This window comes from Calonectris borealis, chromosome 39 (assembly GCF_964195595.1).
Source record: "Calonectris borealis chromosome 39, bCalBor7.hap1.2, whole genome shotgun sequence".
Classification (NCBI taxonomy): Eukaryota; Metazoa; Chordata; class Aves; order Procellariiformes; family Procellariidae; genus Calonectris; species Calonectris borealis.
The window spans coordinates 256,408-273,975 of NC_134350.1; the positions used below are offsets into that span (position 1 = coordinate 256,408).

Below are 17,568 nucleotides of genomic sequence, written 5' to 3' on the forward strand. Positions count from 1 at the left end.
GTTCGCAACGGCGTACGTTGATTGGCTGCATCCCGCGCGGGGACTACGCCTCCCGTCATCCTCCGCGCCGCCGCCGCCATTTTGCGTGGGCGGCGGGGGCGGTAGGGGGGAGGGCGCAGGCCGCGCCGCCGCCCGCCCGCTCCCACCCGCCGCCGCCGCCGCCGCCGCCGGCCCCGTCCGCGCCCCGGGGGGTGCGGGGGGGCCGCTCCCCCCCCCTCCTCTCCGCCGCCGCCCGGGGGGAGGGGGGGAGACCCCCCAACCCCCCCCCCCCCCCCCGCCCGCCGCCGCCGCCGCCGCTCCCGGGGCGGGGGGGGGGGCGGCGGCGGCCCGGCGGGGCCTCCCTCCCCCCCTCCGTTCCCGGCCGCCTCCCCCCCCCACTACCCCCCCACCCCTCGGCCCGGCCCTGCCCCCGCCCCCGCCCCGCCAGCGGCCCCGCGGCCCCGGGGATGGCGCCGCTCCCGGCCCCACGGCGCGGCTGCAGGTGAGGCCCGTACCGGGGGGGTGGCGGGGAGCGGGGGGGGAGGTGGGTGGAGGGGCGGGGGGTCCCGTGTGTGTCGCCGGTGCCCCGGAGGTGCCACCCCCCCCCCCAGGTGTCCCCAACGCTGGCACTAACGGAGCGTCCGCCTCTCTCTTCTTCCTCCCACGGCGCCCACGACGTCCCCGCGGTGCTCACGACGTCCCCACGGTCCCCGTGACGTCCCCGCCGCGTCCCTACGGTCCTCACGACGTCCCCTTGGCGCTCGTGGTGTCCTTGGGGTCCCCACGACGTCCCCACGGTCCCCACGATGTCCCCACGATGTCCCCGTGACGTCCCCACGGTCCCCATCGCATCCCCCCGGCGTCGCTCGACCCCTCGCTGTCCCTGCGGTCCCCTGACGTCGTGCTGGGTGTCCCCACGCCGTCCCCCTCCTCGCCGCGTCCCCGGTCCCGCGATGTCCCCACCCCCCACGCCGTCCCCTCGCCGCTCTGGTCCCCGTGGTGCCCCCGCGATGTCCCCAATCCGCGCGCCCCTGGGGTCCCCGGGATGTCCCCGGACCCCCTGCTGTCCCCGTGTTGTGCCCCATCCCCATGCGTCCCACGTCACCCTGGTCCCCATGATGTCCCCAATCCCCGTGCGGTCCCCTTGTTGCCCTGGTCCCCACGATGTCCCTGTGATGTCCCCAATCCCCACGCCGTCCCCCTGCCACCGTGGCCCCCATGGTGTCCCCATGATGTCCCCAATCCCCACGCCGTCACCGTGGTCCCCACGGTGTCCCCATGACGTCCCCAATCCCCACGCCATCCCCCTGCCACCGTGGCCGCCATGGTGTCCCCGTGATGTCCCCAATCCCCACGCCGTCCCCCTGCCACCGTGGCCCCCATGGTGTCCCCGTGATGTCCCCAATCCCCACGCCGTCCCCCTGTCACCGTGGTCCCCGTGACGTCCCCAATCCCCACGCCGTCCCCCTGCCACCGTGGTCCCCATGGTGTCCCCATGATGTCCCCAATCCCCACGCCGTCACCGTGGCCCCCATGGTGTCCCCATGATGTCCCCAATCCCCACGCCGTCCCCCTGCCACCGTGGCCCCCGTGGTGTCCCCGTGATGTCCCCAATCCCCACGCCGTCCCCCTGTCACCGTGGCCCCCATGGTGTCCCCGTGATGTCCCCAATCCCGCCGCCGTCCCCCTGCCCCCCTGGTCCCCATGGTGTCCCCAATCCCCACGCCGTCCCCCTGCGACGTCCCCCATCCCCGTGTCCCCCCCCGCGCGTCCCCGGGGTGCGCAGGCCGGCGTAGGCGGGGAGCGGGGGCCAATGCGGAGCCGCGGGGCGGGGGCAGGAGCTCGGCGGCGCCGGACGCGGTGCCGGAGGTGCCGGGCCTGCCTGCGCTCCGAGTGCGGCGAGTGCCACTTCTGCCGGGACATGAAGAAGTTCGGGGGGCCGGGACGCATGAAGCAGTCCTGCCTGCTGCGCCAGTGCACCGCGGTGAGGGCACCCCCCAACCGGGGGCACGGGGGGGCCGGGGGGGTTGGGGGGGGCCCTGGGGGGGTTTGGGGGACTCCTGAGGTGGTTTGGGGGGGGCCCTGGGGTGGTTTGGGGGACCCCCGGGGTGATTTGGGGATGTATAGGGTGCTCTGAGGGAGTTTTGGGGGGGTTTGGGGGGGCCCTGGGGTGATTTGGGGATCCCTGGGGTGATTTCGGGGGGCCCTGGGGGGGTTTGGGGGGGCCCTGGGGTGGTTTGGGGGACCCCCGGGGTGGTTTGGGCATGTATAGGGCGTTCTGAGGGAGTTTTGGGGAGGTTTGGGGGGGCCCTGGGGTGATTTGGGGATCCCTGGGGTGATTTGGGGGGGCCCTGGGGTGGTTTGGGGGGGCCCTGGGGTGGTTTGGGGGACCCCCGGGGTGGTTTGGGGATGTATAGGGCGTTCTGAGGGAGTTTTGGGGGGGTTTGGGGGGGCCCTGGGGTGATTTGGGGATCCCTGGGGTGGTTTGGGGGACTCCTGAGGTGGTTTGGGGGACTCCTGAGGTGGTTTGGGGGGGGCCATGAGGTGGTTTAGGGGACCCCCGGGGTGGTTTGGGGGTGTATAGGGCGTTCTCAGGGAGTTTTGGGGGGGTTTGGGGGGGCCCTGGGGTGATTTGGGGATCCCTGGGGTGGTTTGGGGGACTCCTGAGGTGGTTTGGGGGGGGCCATGAGGTGGTTTGGGGGACCCCCAGGGTGGTTGGGGGATGTATAGGGCGTTCTCAGGGAGTTTTGGGGGGGTTTGGGGGGGTCCTGGGGTGATTTGGGGATCCCTGGGGTGGTTTGGGGGGGCCCTGGGGTGGTTTGGGGGACCCCCGGGGTGGTTTGGGGATGTATAGGGCGTTCTGAGGGAGTTTTGGGGTGGTTTGGGGGGGCCCTGGGGTGATTTGGGGATCCCTGGGGTGATTTGGGGATCCCTGGGGTGGTTTGGGGGGGCCCTGGGGTGATTTGGGGATCCCTGGAGTGGTTTGGGGGGGCCCTGGGGTGATTTGGGGATCCCTGGGGTGGTTTGGGGGGGCCCTCGGGTGATTTGGGGATCCTTAAAGTGGTTTTGGGGATCTATAGGGCGCTGTGAGGGAGTCCTGAGGTGGTTTGGGGGGGCCTTGGGATGGTTTGGGGGACCCCCAAGGTGGTTTGGGAATCTATACGGCATTCTGGGGCGCTTTTGGGGTGGTTTGGGGGGACTCTGAGATGATTTGGGGATCCCAGGGGTGGTTTGGGGGGGCCCTGGGGAGATTTGGGGATCCCTGGGGTGGTTTGGGGGGGCCCTGGGGTGATTTGGGGATCCCTGAGGTGGTTTTGGGGTTCTGTAGAGCAGTCTGAGGGACCCCTGAGGTGGTTTGGGGGGGCTCTGATTTGGTTTGGGGGGGGCCTTGGGGTGTTTTGGGGATCCCTGGGGTGGTTGGGGGGGTCCATGGGGTGATTTGGGGATCCCTGCGGTGGTTTGGGGGGTCCATGGGGTGATTTTGGGGGGCCATGGGGTGATTTGGGGCTCCCTAAGGTGGTTTTGGGGGGCCATGGGGTGGTTTTGGGGGGGCCTTAAGGTGATTTGGGGGGCCCCTGGGTTGGTTTGGGGGGGCCATGGGGTGATTTTGGGGGGCCCTCGGGGGGGATTTGAGAACCCTTGGGGCGATTTGGCGACCCTTGGGCTAGTTTTGGGGGGCCATGAGCTGACTTCGGGGACCCCGCAGGTGGCGCGGGGGGGCTGGGGGGGGGGTGCAGCAGTTTTGGGGTGCCCCACAGGACACCCCCCCCTTCCCCACGCCCAGCCTGCGGGAACCCCGGGGCTGCTTTGGGAACCCCGGGGCCGGCTGGGGGGGGGGTGTGGGGGTTCGGGGAGGGTTCAGGGGGGGTTTTGGGGGGCTGCCTCCGTTTCGGGGTGCCCTGACGGAGCCCCCCCAGCCGGTGCTGCCGCACACGGCCGTGTGCCTGGCCTGCGGGGAGGCCGGGCGGGAGGAGGCGGCCGAGGGCCCGGAGGAGAAGTTCGAGCTCTCCCTGATGGAGTGCACCCTCTGCAGCGAGATCGTCCACCCCCGCTGCCTGCAGGTGCGGGGACCCCCCGCTTTTGGGGGGGCCGCGGGGGGGGGGCACCCCCTTTTCCCACCCCGTAACCTCCCCGCGCCCCGAAACCCCCGTTCGTCCCTAAAACGGCGAACGCCCCGCACGCGTTTTGGAGTCTCGTCCGCTTTTTGGGCACTCCCCCATATTTTGGGGGCTTCCTTTATTTTGGGGATCCCCCCCGCATATAGGGGATTCTCTACTTTTTGAGGGGCACCCCCAAAATTTGGGGGGACCCCCGGATTTGTAACGCCGCTCGGCAGATGGGGCGCGCGGAGGCGGTGATCAACCCCGAGATCCCCAACTGCTGGGAGTGCCCCAAGTGCAAGCGGGAGGGGCGCAGCGCCAAGGTGGGGGGCACCCCAAATTTTTTGGGGGGCGGGCGGGGTCCCTGGGGAGTTTTTTGGGGGGTCTACAGGGGTTTTGGGGGGGCCCTGGGGTTCTGCGGAGGCTGTGGGGCGTGGGGAGAATCGTGGGGTTCATGGGAATCGAGGGTGGGGGGGTGTCCCGGAGGGGTCCCGGGGGGTGTTGGGGGGGTCCCGGGGGGTGTTGGGGGGTCCCTGAGATTTGGGGGGTCCCTGGGGTGTTGGGGGAGGGGCTGGGGGGAGGCGGTGGGGTTGGGAGAGGGCACTGGGGCTTTAGAGGGTGTCCAGGGTTTGGGGGGGTTCTTTAGGATTTAGGGGGTCCCTGGGGCTTTTGGGGGGGTCTGCTGGACTTTGGGGGGGGTCTCCGGGACTTGGGGGGTTCCTGGGGCTTGGGGGGGGTGCTGGGACTTTGGGGGGGGGTGCTGGGAGTTTGGGGGGGTCCGGAGTTTGGGACAGAGCGGCGTTTTGGGGGAACTCTGGGAGATTTGGGGGAGCCCATGGGGCTGGGGGGAGTTTGGGGGGGCCCCTGGGTTTTGGGGGGTCCCTGATGCCACCCCCCACCCCCCCCCCCCGCAGGACTCGGGGGACGGGGGGGCGAAGCGCCGGGCGGAGGAGGGGGAGGAGGGGGTGCGCTGGAAGCTGACGGACGAGCCCCCCCCGAAACGCAAAGCGGGGGGCCCCCCCCCGGCCGCCCCCCCCGACGGGGCCCCCCCCAAGCGCAAGAGGGAGCAGGACCCCAAAAAGAAGGTGAGCGCCTCGCCGCGGGGGGGCCCCCTTTCCCTCCCCCCCCCAATGGGGGTGCCCCCCCCCAGGGACCTGGGTGCTGAGGGGTGTCCCCCCCCCCCAGGCGGAGGCGGCGGATGGGGCGCCGTGGGGGGCCCCCCCCGAACTGCAGCCCCCCGGGGGGCCGGCCCCCGCCCCCGGCCCCCCCGACCCTGAGGTGAGACCCCGCCCCCCGTGTCCCCCCCACCATCCCCGGGGGGGGCCCTGTGTCCCCCCACCCCCCTCAGTTGTCCCCAGGGCCCCTCCCTGTCCCCAGGGGCCCCTTGGTGTCCCCAGGCCCCCCCCACGTCCCCAGGGTGGTCCCCGGGGGCCCCTTGGTGTCCCCAGGCCCCCCCCACGTCCCCAATGGTGTCCCCAGGCCCCCCCCATGTCCCCAGGGTGGTCCCCGGGGGCCCCTTGGTGTCCCCAGGCCCCCCCCATGTCCCCAAGGGTGTCCCCAGGCCCCCCCCATGTCCCCAGGGTGGTCCCCGGGGGCCCCTTGGTGTCCCCAGGCCCCCCCCATGTCCCCAGGGTGGTCCCCGGGGGCCCCTTGATGTCCCCAGGGCCCCCCCATGTCCCCAGGGTGGTCCCCGGGGGCCCCTTGGTGTCCCCAGGGCCCCCCCCATGTCCCCAAGGGGTTCCCCCGGGGCCCCTTGGTGTCCCCAGGCCCCCCCCATGTCCCCAAGGGTGTCCCCAGGCCCCCCCCATGTCCCCAGGGTGGTCCCTGGGAGCCCCTTGGTGTCCCCAGGCCCCCCCCATGTCCCCAAGGGGTTCCCCGGGGGCCCCTTGGTGTCCCCAGGGCCCCCCCCATGTCCCCAAGGGGTTCCCCAGGGTCCCCTTGGTGTCCCCAGGACACACCAGTGTCCCCAGGGTCCCTTTGGTGTCACCAGGGGCATCCCCGGGGCTCCCCCCGGTCCCCAAGGGCGTCCCCAGGCTGCTCTTGGTGTCTTCAGGGGGGTCCCCAGGGTCCCCTTGGTGTCCCCAGGGTTGTCACCGGGATCCCAGGGTTGTGCTCACGTCCCCAGGGTTGTCCCCGGTGTTGTCCCCATGTTTCCAGTGTTGTCCCCAGGGCTGTCCCGGTGTCCCCAGGGCTGTCCCCAGGACTGTCCTGGTGTCCCCGGGGCTGTCTGCATGTCCCCAGAGCTGTCCCCAGGGGTGTCCCCGTGTCCCCAGGGGTGTCCCTGTGTCCCCAGGGGTGTTCCCAGGGCTGTCCCCATCCCATCCCCATGTCCCCAGGGCTGTCCCCGTGTCCCCAGGGCTGTCCCCAGGACTGTCCTGGTGTCCCCGGGGCTGTCTGCATGTCCGCAGGGCTGTCCCCAGGGGTGTCCCGGTGTCCCCAGGGGTGTCCCTGGCCTGTCCCCGTGTCCCCAGGGGTGTCCCTGTGTCCCCAGGGGTGTTCCCAGGGCTGTCCCCATCCCATCCCCATGTCCCCAGGGCTGTCCCCGTGTCCCCAGGGCTGTCCCCAGGACTGTCCTGGTGTCCCCGGGGCTGTCTGCATGTCCGCAGGGCTGTCCCCAGGGGTGTCCCGGTGTCCCCAGGGGTGTCCCTGGCCTGTCCCCGTGTCCCCAGGGCTGTCCCCATGTCCCCAGGGCTGTCCCCAGGGCTGTCTCCGTGTCCCCAAGGCTGTCCCCAGGGCTGTCGCCATCCCATCCCCATGTCCCCAGGGCTGTCCCCGTGTCCCCAGGGCTGTCCCTAGGGCTGTCCCCGTCCCATCCCCATGTCCCCAGGGCTGTCCCTGTGTCCCCGTCCCATCCCCGTGTCCCCAGGGGCTGTCCCCAGGGCTGTCCCCAGGGCTGTCCCCGTGTCCCCAGGGCTGTCCCCAGGGCTGTCCCCGTGTCCCCAGGGGTGTCCCCGTGTCCCCAGGGCTGTCCCCGTCCCATCCCCATGTCCCCAGGGCTGTCCCTAGGGCTGTACCTGTCCCATCCCCGTGTCCCCAGGGCTGTCTCCGGCCTGTCCCCGTGTCCCCAGGGCTGTCCCCGTGTCCCCAGGGGTGTCCCCAGGGCTGTCCCCGTGTCCCCAGGGGTGTCCCCGTGTCCCCAGGGCTGTCCCCGTCCCATCCCCATGTCCCCAGGGCTGTCCCCATGTCCCCAGGGCTGCCCCCGGCCTGTCCCCGTGTCCCCAGGGCTGCCCCCGGCCTGTCCCTGTGTCCCCAGGGCTGTCCCTAGGGCTGTCCCCGTCCCATCCCCATGTCCCCAGAGCTGTCCCCGTCCCGTCCCCGTGTCCCCAGGGCTGCCCCCGGCCTGTCCCCATGTCCCCAGGGCTGTCCCTGTCCCATCCCCGTGTCCCCAGGGCTGTCTCTGTGTCCCCAGGGCTGTCCCTGTCCCATCCCCGTGTCCCCAGGGCTGTCCCTGTGTCCCCAGGGCTGTCCCCGTCCCATCCCCGTGTCCCCAGGGCTGTCCCTGTGTCCCCAGGGCTGTCCCTGTCCCATCCCCGTGTCCCCAGGGCTGTCCCCAGGGCTGTCCCTGTGTCCCCAGGGCTGTCCCCAGGGGTGTCCCCATGTCCCCAGGGCTCTCCCCGTGTCCCCGGGGCTGTCCCCAGGGCTGTCCCCAGGGGTGTCCCCATGTCCCCAGGGCTCTCCCCGTGTCCCCAGGGCTGTCCCCAGGGGTGTCCCCAGGGGGGTCCCCGTCCCCGTGCCCCCGCCTGACGGGGGTGCCGCAGGGCCGGTCGCGGCAGCGGGAGCGCCTGGAGCGCTTCCGGCAGATGTGCCGCCTCCTCGAGCGGGTCCCGGCCGGCGCCGGCGCCAGCTCCAGCTCCAGCTCCAGCTCCGGCTCCGACTCGGGGGGCAGCCCCCCCCCGCCCTTCAGCCCCCCCGCCGCCGAGGAGGAGGAGGAGGAGGAGGAAGAGGAGGAGGAGGAGGAGGAGGAGGAGGAGGAAGCCGGGCGCCCCCACAACGGGGCGGCCCCCCCCGCCGCCAAACCCCCGCCGGGGGGGCGGGCGGGGCCCGGGGGCGGCGCCTCGGGGCGGGGGGGGACGCGGCGCCTGCGGGCGTGGCCCCTGGTGCCCTCCCCGCCCCGGCCCCCCGCCCCGCTGGAGCGTCACGTGGTGAGACCCCCCCCCGCCAGCCCGGACCCCGACCGCCTGCCCCTGGACAGCGGCGCCGCCCACGTCATGCAGCGGGACGTCTGGCTGGGGGTCTTCCTGCACCTCTCCTCCCGCGAGCTCTGCGTCTGCATGCGCGTCTGCCGCACCTGGAGCCGCTGGTAGGCCTGGCGGGGGCAACTGGGAGCACTGGGAGGGGCGGTAGGGGCCGTACTGGGAGCACTGGGGGCCATACTGGGAGCACTGGGAGGTTCGTGAGGGACCTGGGGGTCTTCCTGCACCTCTCCTCCCGCGAGCTCTGCGTCTGCATGCGCGTCTGCCGCACCTGGAGCCGCTGGTAGGCCTGGCGGGGGCAACTGGGAGCACTGGGAGGGGCGGTAGGGGCCGTACTGGGAGCACTGGGGGCCATACTGGGAGCACTGGGGGCCATACTGGGAGCACTGGGAGGTTCGTGAGGGACCTGGGGGTCTTCCTGCACCTCTCGTCCCGCGAGCTCTGCGTCTGCATGCGCGTCTGCCGCACCTGGAGCCGCTGGTAGGCCTGGCGGGGGCAACTGGGAGCACTGGGAGGGCACTGGGAGCACTGGGAGGGGAGCTAGGGGCCATACTGGGAGCACTGGGAGGTTCGTAAGGGACCTGGGGGTCTTCCTGCACCTCTCCTCCCGCGAGCTCTGCGTCTGCATGCGCGTCTGCCGCACCTGGAGCCGCTGGTAGGCCTGGCGGGGGCAACTGGGAGCACTGGGAGGGGCGGTAGGGGCCGTACTGGGAGCACTGGGGGCCGTACTGGGAGCACTGGGGGCCATACTGGGAGCACTGGGAGGTTCGTGAGGGACCTGGGGGTCTTCCTGCACCTCTCCTCCCGCGAGCTCTGCGTCTGCATGCGCGTCTGCCGCACCTGGAGCCGCTGGTAGGCCTGGCGGGGGCAACTGGGAGCGCTGGGAGGGGCACTGGGAGCACTGGGAGGGTTGTGGGGGGCCTGGGGGTGTTCTTGCACCTCTCCCCCATGAGCTCTCTCTGTGCGAGCTGCTGGTAGGCCTTACTGGGACAACTGGGAACACTGAGAGGGGCAGTAGGAGCCATACTGGGAGCACTGGGGGCCATATTGGGAGCACTGGGGGCCGTACTGGGAGCACTGGAGGGGCTCTGCGGGGTCTGGGGCTCTTCCCACATCTCTGCCCCGTGAGTTCTCCGTGCGTGAGCTGCTGGTAGGCGTTACTGGGCCAACTGGGAGCACTGGGAGGGGTGCTAGGAGCCATAGTGGGAGCACTGGGAGGGGTGCTAGGACCATACTGGAAGCACTGGGAGGGCTCTGAGGGGCCTGGGGCTCTTCCCACACCTCTGCGCCGTGAGTTCTCCGTGTGCGAGCTGCTGGTAGGCGTTACTGGGCCAACTGGGAGCACTGGAAGGGGTGTTAGGACCATACTGGGAGCACTGGGAGGGGTGGTAGGACCATACTGGGAGCACTGGGTGGGTTCTGGGGGGCCTGGGGCTCTTCCCACACCTCTCCCCCGTGAGTTTTCTGTACGTCAGCTGCTGGTAGGCCTTACTGGGCTAACTGGGAGCACTTGAAGCAGTGCTAGGGACCATACTGGAAGCATTGGGAGGGGTGCTAAGGCCATACTGGAAGCACTGGCAGAGGTGCTAGGGCCATACTGGGAGCACTGGGTGGGCTCTGCGGAGCCTGGGGCTCTTCCCGCACCTCTCCCCCCGCGAGCTCTCCCCGCCTGTGCCGCTGCTAACCCTTACTGGCCCAACTGGGAGCACTGGGAGAGGTGCTAAGGCCATACTGGGAGCACTGGGTGGGCTCTGCGGAGCCTGGGGCTCTTCCCGCACCTCTCTCCCCGCGAGCTCTCCCCGCCTGCGCCGCCGCTAACCCTTACTGGCCCAACTGGGAGCACTGGGAGAGGTGCTAAGGCCATACTGGGAGCACTGGGTGGGCTCTGCGGAGCCTGGGGCTCTTCCCGCACCTCTCTCCCCGCGAGCTCTCCCCGCCTGTGCCGCTGCTAACCCTTACTGGCCCAACTGGGAGCACTGGGAGAGGTGCTAGGGCCATACTGGGAGCACTGGGTGGGCTCTGCGGAGCCTGGGGCTCTTCCCGCACCTCTCCCCCCGCGAGCTCTCCCCGCCTGTGCCGCCGCTACCCCTTACTGGCCCAACTGGGAGCACTGGGAGAGGTGCTAGGGCCATACTGGGAGCACTGGGAGAGGTGCTAAGGCCATACTGGGAGCACTGGGTGGGCTCTGCGGAGCCTGGGGCTTTTCCCGCACCTCTCCCCCCGCGAGCTCTCCCCGCCTGCGCCACCGCTAACCCTTACTGGCCCAACTGGGAGCACTGGGAGAGGTGCTAAGGCCATACTGGGAGCACTGGGAGAGGTGCTAGGGCCATACTGAGAGCACTGGGAGAGGTGCTAAGGCCATACTGGGAGCACTGGGTGGGCTCTGCGGAGCCTGGGGCTCTTCCCGCACCTCTCCCCCCGTGAGCTCTCTCTGCCTGCGGTGCCGCTAACCCTTACTGGCCCAACTGGGAGCACTGGGAGAGGTGCTAGGGCCATACTGGGAGCACTGGGAGAGGTGCTAAGGCCATACTGGGAGCACTGGGTGGGCTCTGCGGAGCCCGGGGCTCTTTCCGCACCTCTCCCCCCGCGAGCTCTCCCCGCCTGTGCCGCCGCTAACCCTTACTGGCCCAACTGGGAGCACTGGGAGAGGTGCTAGGGCCATACTGGGAGCACTGGGAGAGGTGCTAAGGCCATACTGGGAGCACTGGGTGGGCTCTGCGGAGCCTGGGGCTCTTCCCGCACCTCTCCCCCCGCGAGCTCTCCCCGCCTGCGCCGCCGCTAACCCTTACTGGCCCAACTGGGAGCACTGGGAGAGGTGCTAGGGCCATACTGGGAGCACTGGGAGAGGTGCTAAGGCCATACTGGGAGCACTGGGTGGGCTCTGCGGAGCCTGGGGCTTTTCCCGCACCTCTCCCCCCGCGAGCTCTCCCCGCCTGCGCCGCCGCTAACCCTTACTGGCCCAACTGGGAGCACTGGGAGAGGTGCTAGGGCCATACTGGGAGCACTGGGAGAGGTGCTAAGGCCATACTGGGAGCACTGGGTGGGCTCTGCGGAGCCCGGGGCTCTTCCCGCACCTCTCCCCCCGCGAGCTCTCCCCGCCTGCGCCGCCGCTAACCCTTACTGGCCCAACTGGGAGCACTGGGAGCGCTCGGCGCCGCCTCGCGGCTGCCCCCCACGCCTCCAAGCCCTGCCCGGCTGGGGGGGGGGTCCCCGCCACCCCAGGCCGCCCTGACCCCCCCCCCCCCAGGTGCTGCGACCGGCGGCTGTGGACGCGCATCGACCTGAGCCGGCGGGCGGCCATCACCCCCCCCATGCTGAGCGGGGTGGTGCGGCGCCAGCCCGCCAGCCTGGACCTCAGCTGGACCGGCATCTCCCGCAAGCAGCTCTCCTGGCTCGTCTGCCGCCTGCAGGGTGGGTGGCCCCCGCCCCCGCCCCGCCCTGACACCCCCACCCCACCCCCACCCCACCCCACCCCCACCCTGACACCCCCACCCCACCTCTGACACCCCCCGCAAGCAGCTCTCCTGGCTCGTCTGCCGCCTGCAGGGTGGGTGGCCCCCACCCCGACACCCCACCCCCACCCCACCCCTGACACCCCCACCTCACCCCCACCCCACCCCTGACACCCCCACCCCACCCCCACCCCACCCCCACCCCCACCCCACCCCAGCCCCACCCCACCCCACCCCGACACCCCCACCCCACCTCTGACACCCCCCGCAAGCAGCTCTCCTGGCTCGTCTGCCGCCTGCAGGGTGGGTGGCCCCCGCCCCCGCCCCGCCCTGACACCCCCACCCCACCCCCACCCCACCCCCACCCCACCCCGACACCCCCACCCCACCCCCGCCCCACCCCACCCCACCCCGACACCCCCACCCCACCTCTGACACCCCCCGCAAGCAGCTCTCCTGGCTCGTCTGCCGCCTGCAGGGTGGGTGGCCCCCGCCCTGACACCCCCACCCTCACACCCCCACCCCACCCCCACCCCACCCCGACACCCCCGCCCCACCCCCACCCTCACCCTGACACCCCCACCCCACCTCTGACACCCCACCCCACCCCCACCCCACCCCACCCCCACCCCACCCCTGACACCCCCACCCCACCCCCACCCCCACCCACCCCACCCCCACCCTGACACCCCCCACCCCCACCCCCCCCACCCTGACACCCCCACCCTGACACCCCCACCCCACCCCTGACACCCCCACCTCACCCCCACCCCACCCTGACACCCCCACCCCACCCCTGACACCCCCACCCCACTCCTGACACCCCCACCTCTGACACCCCCACCCCACCTCTGACACCCCCACCTCACCCCCACCCCCACCCCACCCTGACACCCCAACCCCACCTCTGACACCCCCACCTCACCCCCACCCCCACCCTGACACCCCCACCCCACCCCTGACACCCCCACCTCACCCCCACCCCCACCCTGACACCCCCACCCCACCCCCACCTCACCCCCACCCCACCCCCACCCTGACACCCCCACCCACTGGGTCCTGTGTAGGGGTTTGGGGGTCCCCCTGGGTTCTCTGTGGGGGTTCGGGGGGGTGTCTTGGGGGTTCTGTAGGGGTTTGGGGGTCGCCCTGGGTCCTCTATAGGGGTTTGGGGGTGCTACTGCGTTCGCTGTAGGGGTTTGGGGGTGCTTCTAGGTTCTCTGTATGGGTCTGGGGGTCCCCCTGGGTTCTCTGTGGGGGTTCGGGGGTCCCCCTGGGTTCGCTATAGGGGTTTGGGGGTGCTTCTGAGTTCCCTGTAGGGGTTTGGGGGTCCCCCTGGGTTCTCTGTAGAGGTTTGGGGGTGCTCTTGGGTTCTCTATAAGGGTCTTGGGGGTCAGGGGGGTTTTGGGGTGCCGGGGGGGTTTTGGGGTGCCGGGGCCGGGCTGACGGGCGCCGCAGGGCTGCGGGGGGGTGCGGGCGCCCGTCCCCTCTAGGAGTGGGGGGCTTTGGGGGGGTTTTGGGGGGGTTTGGGGGGGCTGTGGGTGTCGGCGCACCCTGCCCCCTCGGGGGGGGTTTTGGGGTGCCAGGGGGGTTTTGGGGTGCGGGGGCCGGGCTGACGGGCGCCGCAGGGCTGCGGGAGCTGGTGCTGAGCGGGTGCTCCTGGGGGGCGGTCTCGGCGCTGGGCACGGCCCCCCTGGGCTCCCTGCGGCTGCTGGACCTGCGCTGGGTGCCCGACCTCTCCGACGCCCACCTGCGGGAGCTGCTGCTGCCCCCCGACGCCCGCCACGGTGAGGGGGCCGGGCGCTGGGGGGGTATGGGGGACGGGGGGGGATATAGGGGACGGGGGGGTATGGGGGACATGGGGGGGATATAGGGGACGGGGGGGTATGGGGGACATGGGGGCGGGGGGATACGGGGGGACACGGGGGGACACGGGGGGCAGGAGGGGTACGGGGGACGTGGGGACGGGGGGTATGGGGGGATATAGGGGACGGGGGGGTATGGGGACATGGGGGGGGATATAGGGGACGGGGGGGTATGGGGGACATGGGGGGGGATATAGGGGACGGGCGGGTATGGGGGACATGGGGGTGGGGGGATACGGGGGGTGGGAGGGGAACGGGGGACGTGGGGACCGGGGGGTATGGGGGGATATAGGGGACGGGGGGGACGGGGGACCTGGGGGCGGGGGGATACGGCGGGCGGGAGGGGTACGGGGGACATGGGGACGGGGGGTATGGGGGGATATAGGGGACGGGGGGGTATGGGGGACATTGGGGGGGATATAAGTGGATATGGGGGCGGGGGGCTATGGGGGACGGGGGGGACGGGGGACCTGGGGGTGGGGGGATACGGGGGGCGGGAGGGGTACGGGGGACATGGGGACGGGGGATATGGGGGGGTATGGGGGGATATAGGGGACGGGGGGATATGGGGGACATGGGGGGGATATAGGGGGACATGGGGATGGAGGGTATGGGGGGGTATGGGGGGATATAGGGGATGGGGGGGTATGGGGGACATGGGGGGATATAGGGGGACATGGGGATGGGGGGTATGGGGGGATTCTGGGGGACAGGCGGTATGGGGGACATGGGGATGGGGGGTATGGGGGGGTATGGGGGGATTCTGGGGGACGGGGGGTATGGGGACATAGGAGGGGATATAGGAGATGGGGGGATATGGGGGCAAGGGGGCTATGGGGTTGTGAGGGGATATAGGGGATGGGGGGGATACGGGGGTTGGGGGGACGGGGGGGATATGGGGACATGGAGGATATGGGGGGATATAGGGGACGTGGGGGACATGGGGGATATAGGGGACGTGGGGGACATGGGGGATATAGGGGACGTGGGGGGATATGGGGACATGGAGGATATGGGGGGATATAGGGGACGTGGGGGACATAGGGGGATATAGGGGACGTGGGGGGGTATGGGGACATGGAGGATATGGGGGGATATAGGGGACGTGGGGGACATGGGGGATATAGGGGACGTGGGGGGGTATGGGGACATGGAGGATATGGGAGGATATAGGGGACGTGGGGGACATAAGGGGAATATAGGGGACGTGGGGGGGTATGGGGACATGGAGGATATGGGGGGATATAGGGGACGTGGGGGACATGGGGGATATAGGGGACGTGGGGGGATATGGGGACATGGAGGATATGGGGGGATATAGGGGACGGGGGATATGGGGATGTGGGGAACATGGGGGGTGCGGGGACGTGGGGGTCGCAGGGGGGCATGGGGGGACACGGGGGGTAGAGGGCGGTGGGGGGGTCCCCGCCGCTCCCCTGACCCCCCTGACCCCCCAGCCCCCCCCGAGGGCCGCGGGCGCCTGCCCAACCTGGTGGAGCTGCGGCTGGCGGGGCTGGAGGTGACGGAGGCCTCCCTGCGGCTGGTGGCCCGCCAGGCCCCCAGCTGGCCACCCTCGACCTCAGCCACTGCGGCCGCCTGGGGGACGGGGCCCTGGCCGCCCTCGGGGGGCTGCGCCACAGCCTGGCCGAGCTCAACCTGGCAGGTGGGGACACGGGGGGGGCTGGGGGGGCCCTGGGGGGGCCCTGGGGACACCCTGGGGGGGGCTTGGGGACGTGGGGGGGGCCCTGGGGACACCCTGGGGGGGCTTGGGGACATGGGGGGGACTGGGGACACCCTGGGGGGAACTGGGGACATGGGGGGGACTGGGGACACCCTGGGGGGGCCCTGGGGACACCCTGGGGGGGGCTTGGGGACGTGGGGGGGGCCCTGGGGACACCCTGGGGGGACTTGGGGACATGGGGGGGACTGGGGACACCCTGGGGGGAACTGGGGACTTGGGGGGACTGGGGATACCCTGAGAGGGGCTTGGGGACATGGGGGGGACTGGGGACGGGGAGGAGCTTGGGGACACCCTGGGAGGGGCTTGGGGACGTGGGGGGCACCCTGGGGACACCCTGGGGGGGCTTGGGGATGTGGGGGAGGACCTGGGGACACCCTGGGGACGTCTTGGTGACATGGGGGGGGCTTGGGAGCATGGGGGGGGCTTGGGGACACCCTGGGGAGGACCCTGGGGACACTGGGGGGGGCCCTGAGGACATGGGGGGGGCTTGGGGACATAGGGGGGGCCCTGGGGACATGGCCCTGTCCCCGTCCTGGGGGCCCCCGCCCCGGTGACACCCCCTGTCCCCCCCCCCCAGGCTGCCAGCGCCTGACGGACCAGGTCCTGCCCGCGCTGCGCCGCTGCCCGCGCCTGCGCCGCGTCGACCTGCGCTCCTGCCGCCACGTCAGCCCCGAGGCCTGCGCCCGCCTCTGCCAGGAGCCCCCCGCGCCCCCCCCGGGGGGGGCCCCCCCCGCCGCCCCCCCCTGCCCCTTCCGCCTCCCCGAGGAGAAGCTGCTGCTCAAGGACGGCTAAACGCGGGGGGGGGGCACCCCCACAGGTGACGGGGGGACCCCCGCGGGGACTGGGGACCCCCCCCGCGGACATTGGGGACCCCGTGTGGACATTGGGGACCCCCTGCCGACATTGGGGACCCCCCCGCGGGCACCGGGGAGCTCTCACGGACACTGGGGACCCCCCCCCCCCCACGGACACCGGGGAGCTCTCATGGACATTGGGGGTCCCCGCTGCAGACACTGGGGACCCCCCTCGTGGACATTGGGGATCCTCTGCAGATGTTGGGGACCCCCCCCCTCGCGGGCACCGGGGAGCCCCCATGGACATTGGGGAGCCTCCCACAGACATTGGGGCCCCCCCCACAGATACTGGGGGACCCCCCTGCAGACGCTGGGGACCACCTGTGGACACCGGGGACCCCCGTGGGATACTGGGGACCCCCCCTATGGACATTGGGGACCCCTTATGGACACTGGGGAGCCCCCCTGGATACTGGGGACCCCCCCTATGGACAGCAGGGAGCCCCCCCTGGGCAACGGAGACCCCCCCCGACACTGGGACCCCCCCGCAGACACTGGGGACCCCCCCCCGGAGACTGGGGACCCCCCCCAGACACTGAAGACCCCCGCAGGGGGGCCGGGGACTCCCCCCCATGGACACTGGGTACCCCCCCTGGAAACTGGGGACTCCCCGGCCACGAAGCCCCCCCCCCCCCAATATTGGGGTCCCCCCCGCAGGCCCCCCCCGACTCGACGAGGTTCTTTCATTAAAGCTATGCACTGATATGGGGGGGAGGGGTTAGGTGGGAGGCCACGCCCCCCGCGCTGTAGCCACGCCCCCCCGGACTGGCAGGGGGCGGGATCACTAGTCCCAGCCCTCCCCTCAGGGATGGGGGCGTGGCTCGTAGAGGCCCCGCCCCCAGAAAGGCAGGACGAGGTTGAATCCTTCGGGGGCGTGGCTTCAGCAAGCCCCACCCCGCGGGGGCGTGGCTCAGCGGCCACTGCTTTTCAGGGGCGGGGCTTCAGGCTCCTCCCCCTCAGAGGCGGGCGCTGGGGTTCCTCTCTGGAGGGAGGCGGGCTTAGCCCCGCCCCGCTCGTGGGCGGGGCTGGACCCGGGAAGGGGGCGGAGTCTCGGGGGGCTCCACCCCCCCGTTTTATACTTGAATCCTCGATGGAGCCGTTACTTGAATCGTGGCCGGGGGGGGCGGGGGGGGACCCCGGCACCTCAGGGCTCCTGGCGGGGGGACGCGCCCCTCCCCTCGCCCCGCCCCCCCAGGACCAAAGCTGCCCCTCCCCCAGCCGGCGGGGGCGGGGGGGGGGAGGAGCGCTGCGGCGGGGGGGGGCGGGGCCCCGCGGCGCTGCCAATAAACGGTCAGATTTTTTTTTTTTTTTTTTTTTAACAAAACCGAAATTTGTGAGTTTGTGTTTGGGGGGGGGGGGGGGTGTCCCTGAACTGCCCCCACCCTCA

At 71.6% G+C, this 17,568-nt stretch overlaps 1 protein-coding gene across 1 annotated transcript; it reads left to right on the top strand.

The window, feature by feature from the left end:
* The first annotated feature begins 345 nt into the window (after positions 1-345).
* On the top strand, positions 346-17,492 carry FBXL19 (F-box and leucine rich repeat protein 19). The gene is given in 12 exon segments (XM_075135353.1): positions 346-481; positions 1,766-1,963; positions 3,897-4,040; positions 4,316-4,402; positions 4,994-5,164; positions 5,265-5,357; positions 7,838-8,379; positions 11,520-11,683; positions 13,350-13,508; positions 15,044-15,136; positions 15,139-15,249; positions 15,905-17,492. Coding segments are annotated over 11 exon segments (1,950 nt in total). The 5' UTR covers positions 346-481; positions 1,766-1,792; the 3' UTR covers positions 16,120-17,492.
* The last annotated feature ends 76 nt before the right edge of the window (positions 17,493-17,568 follow it).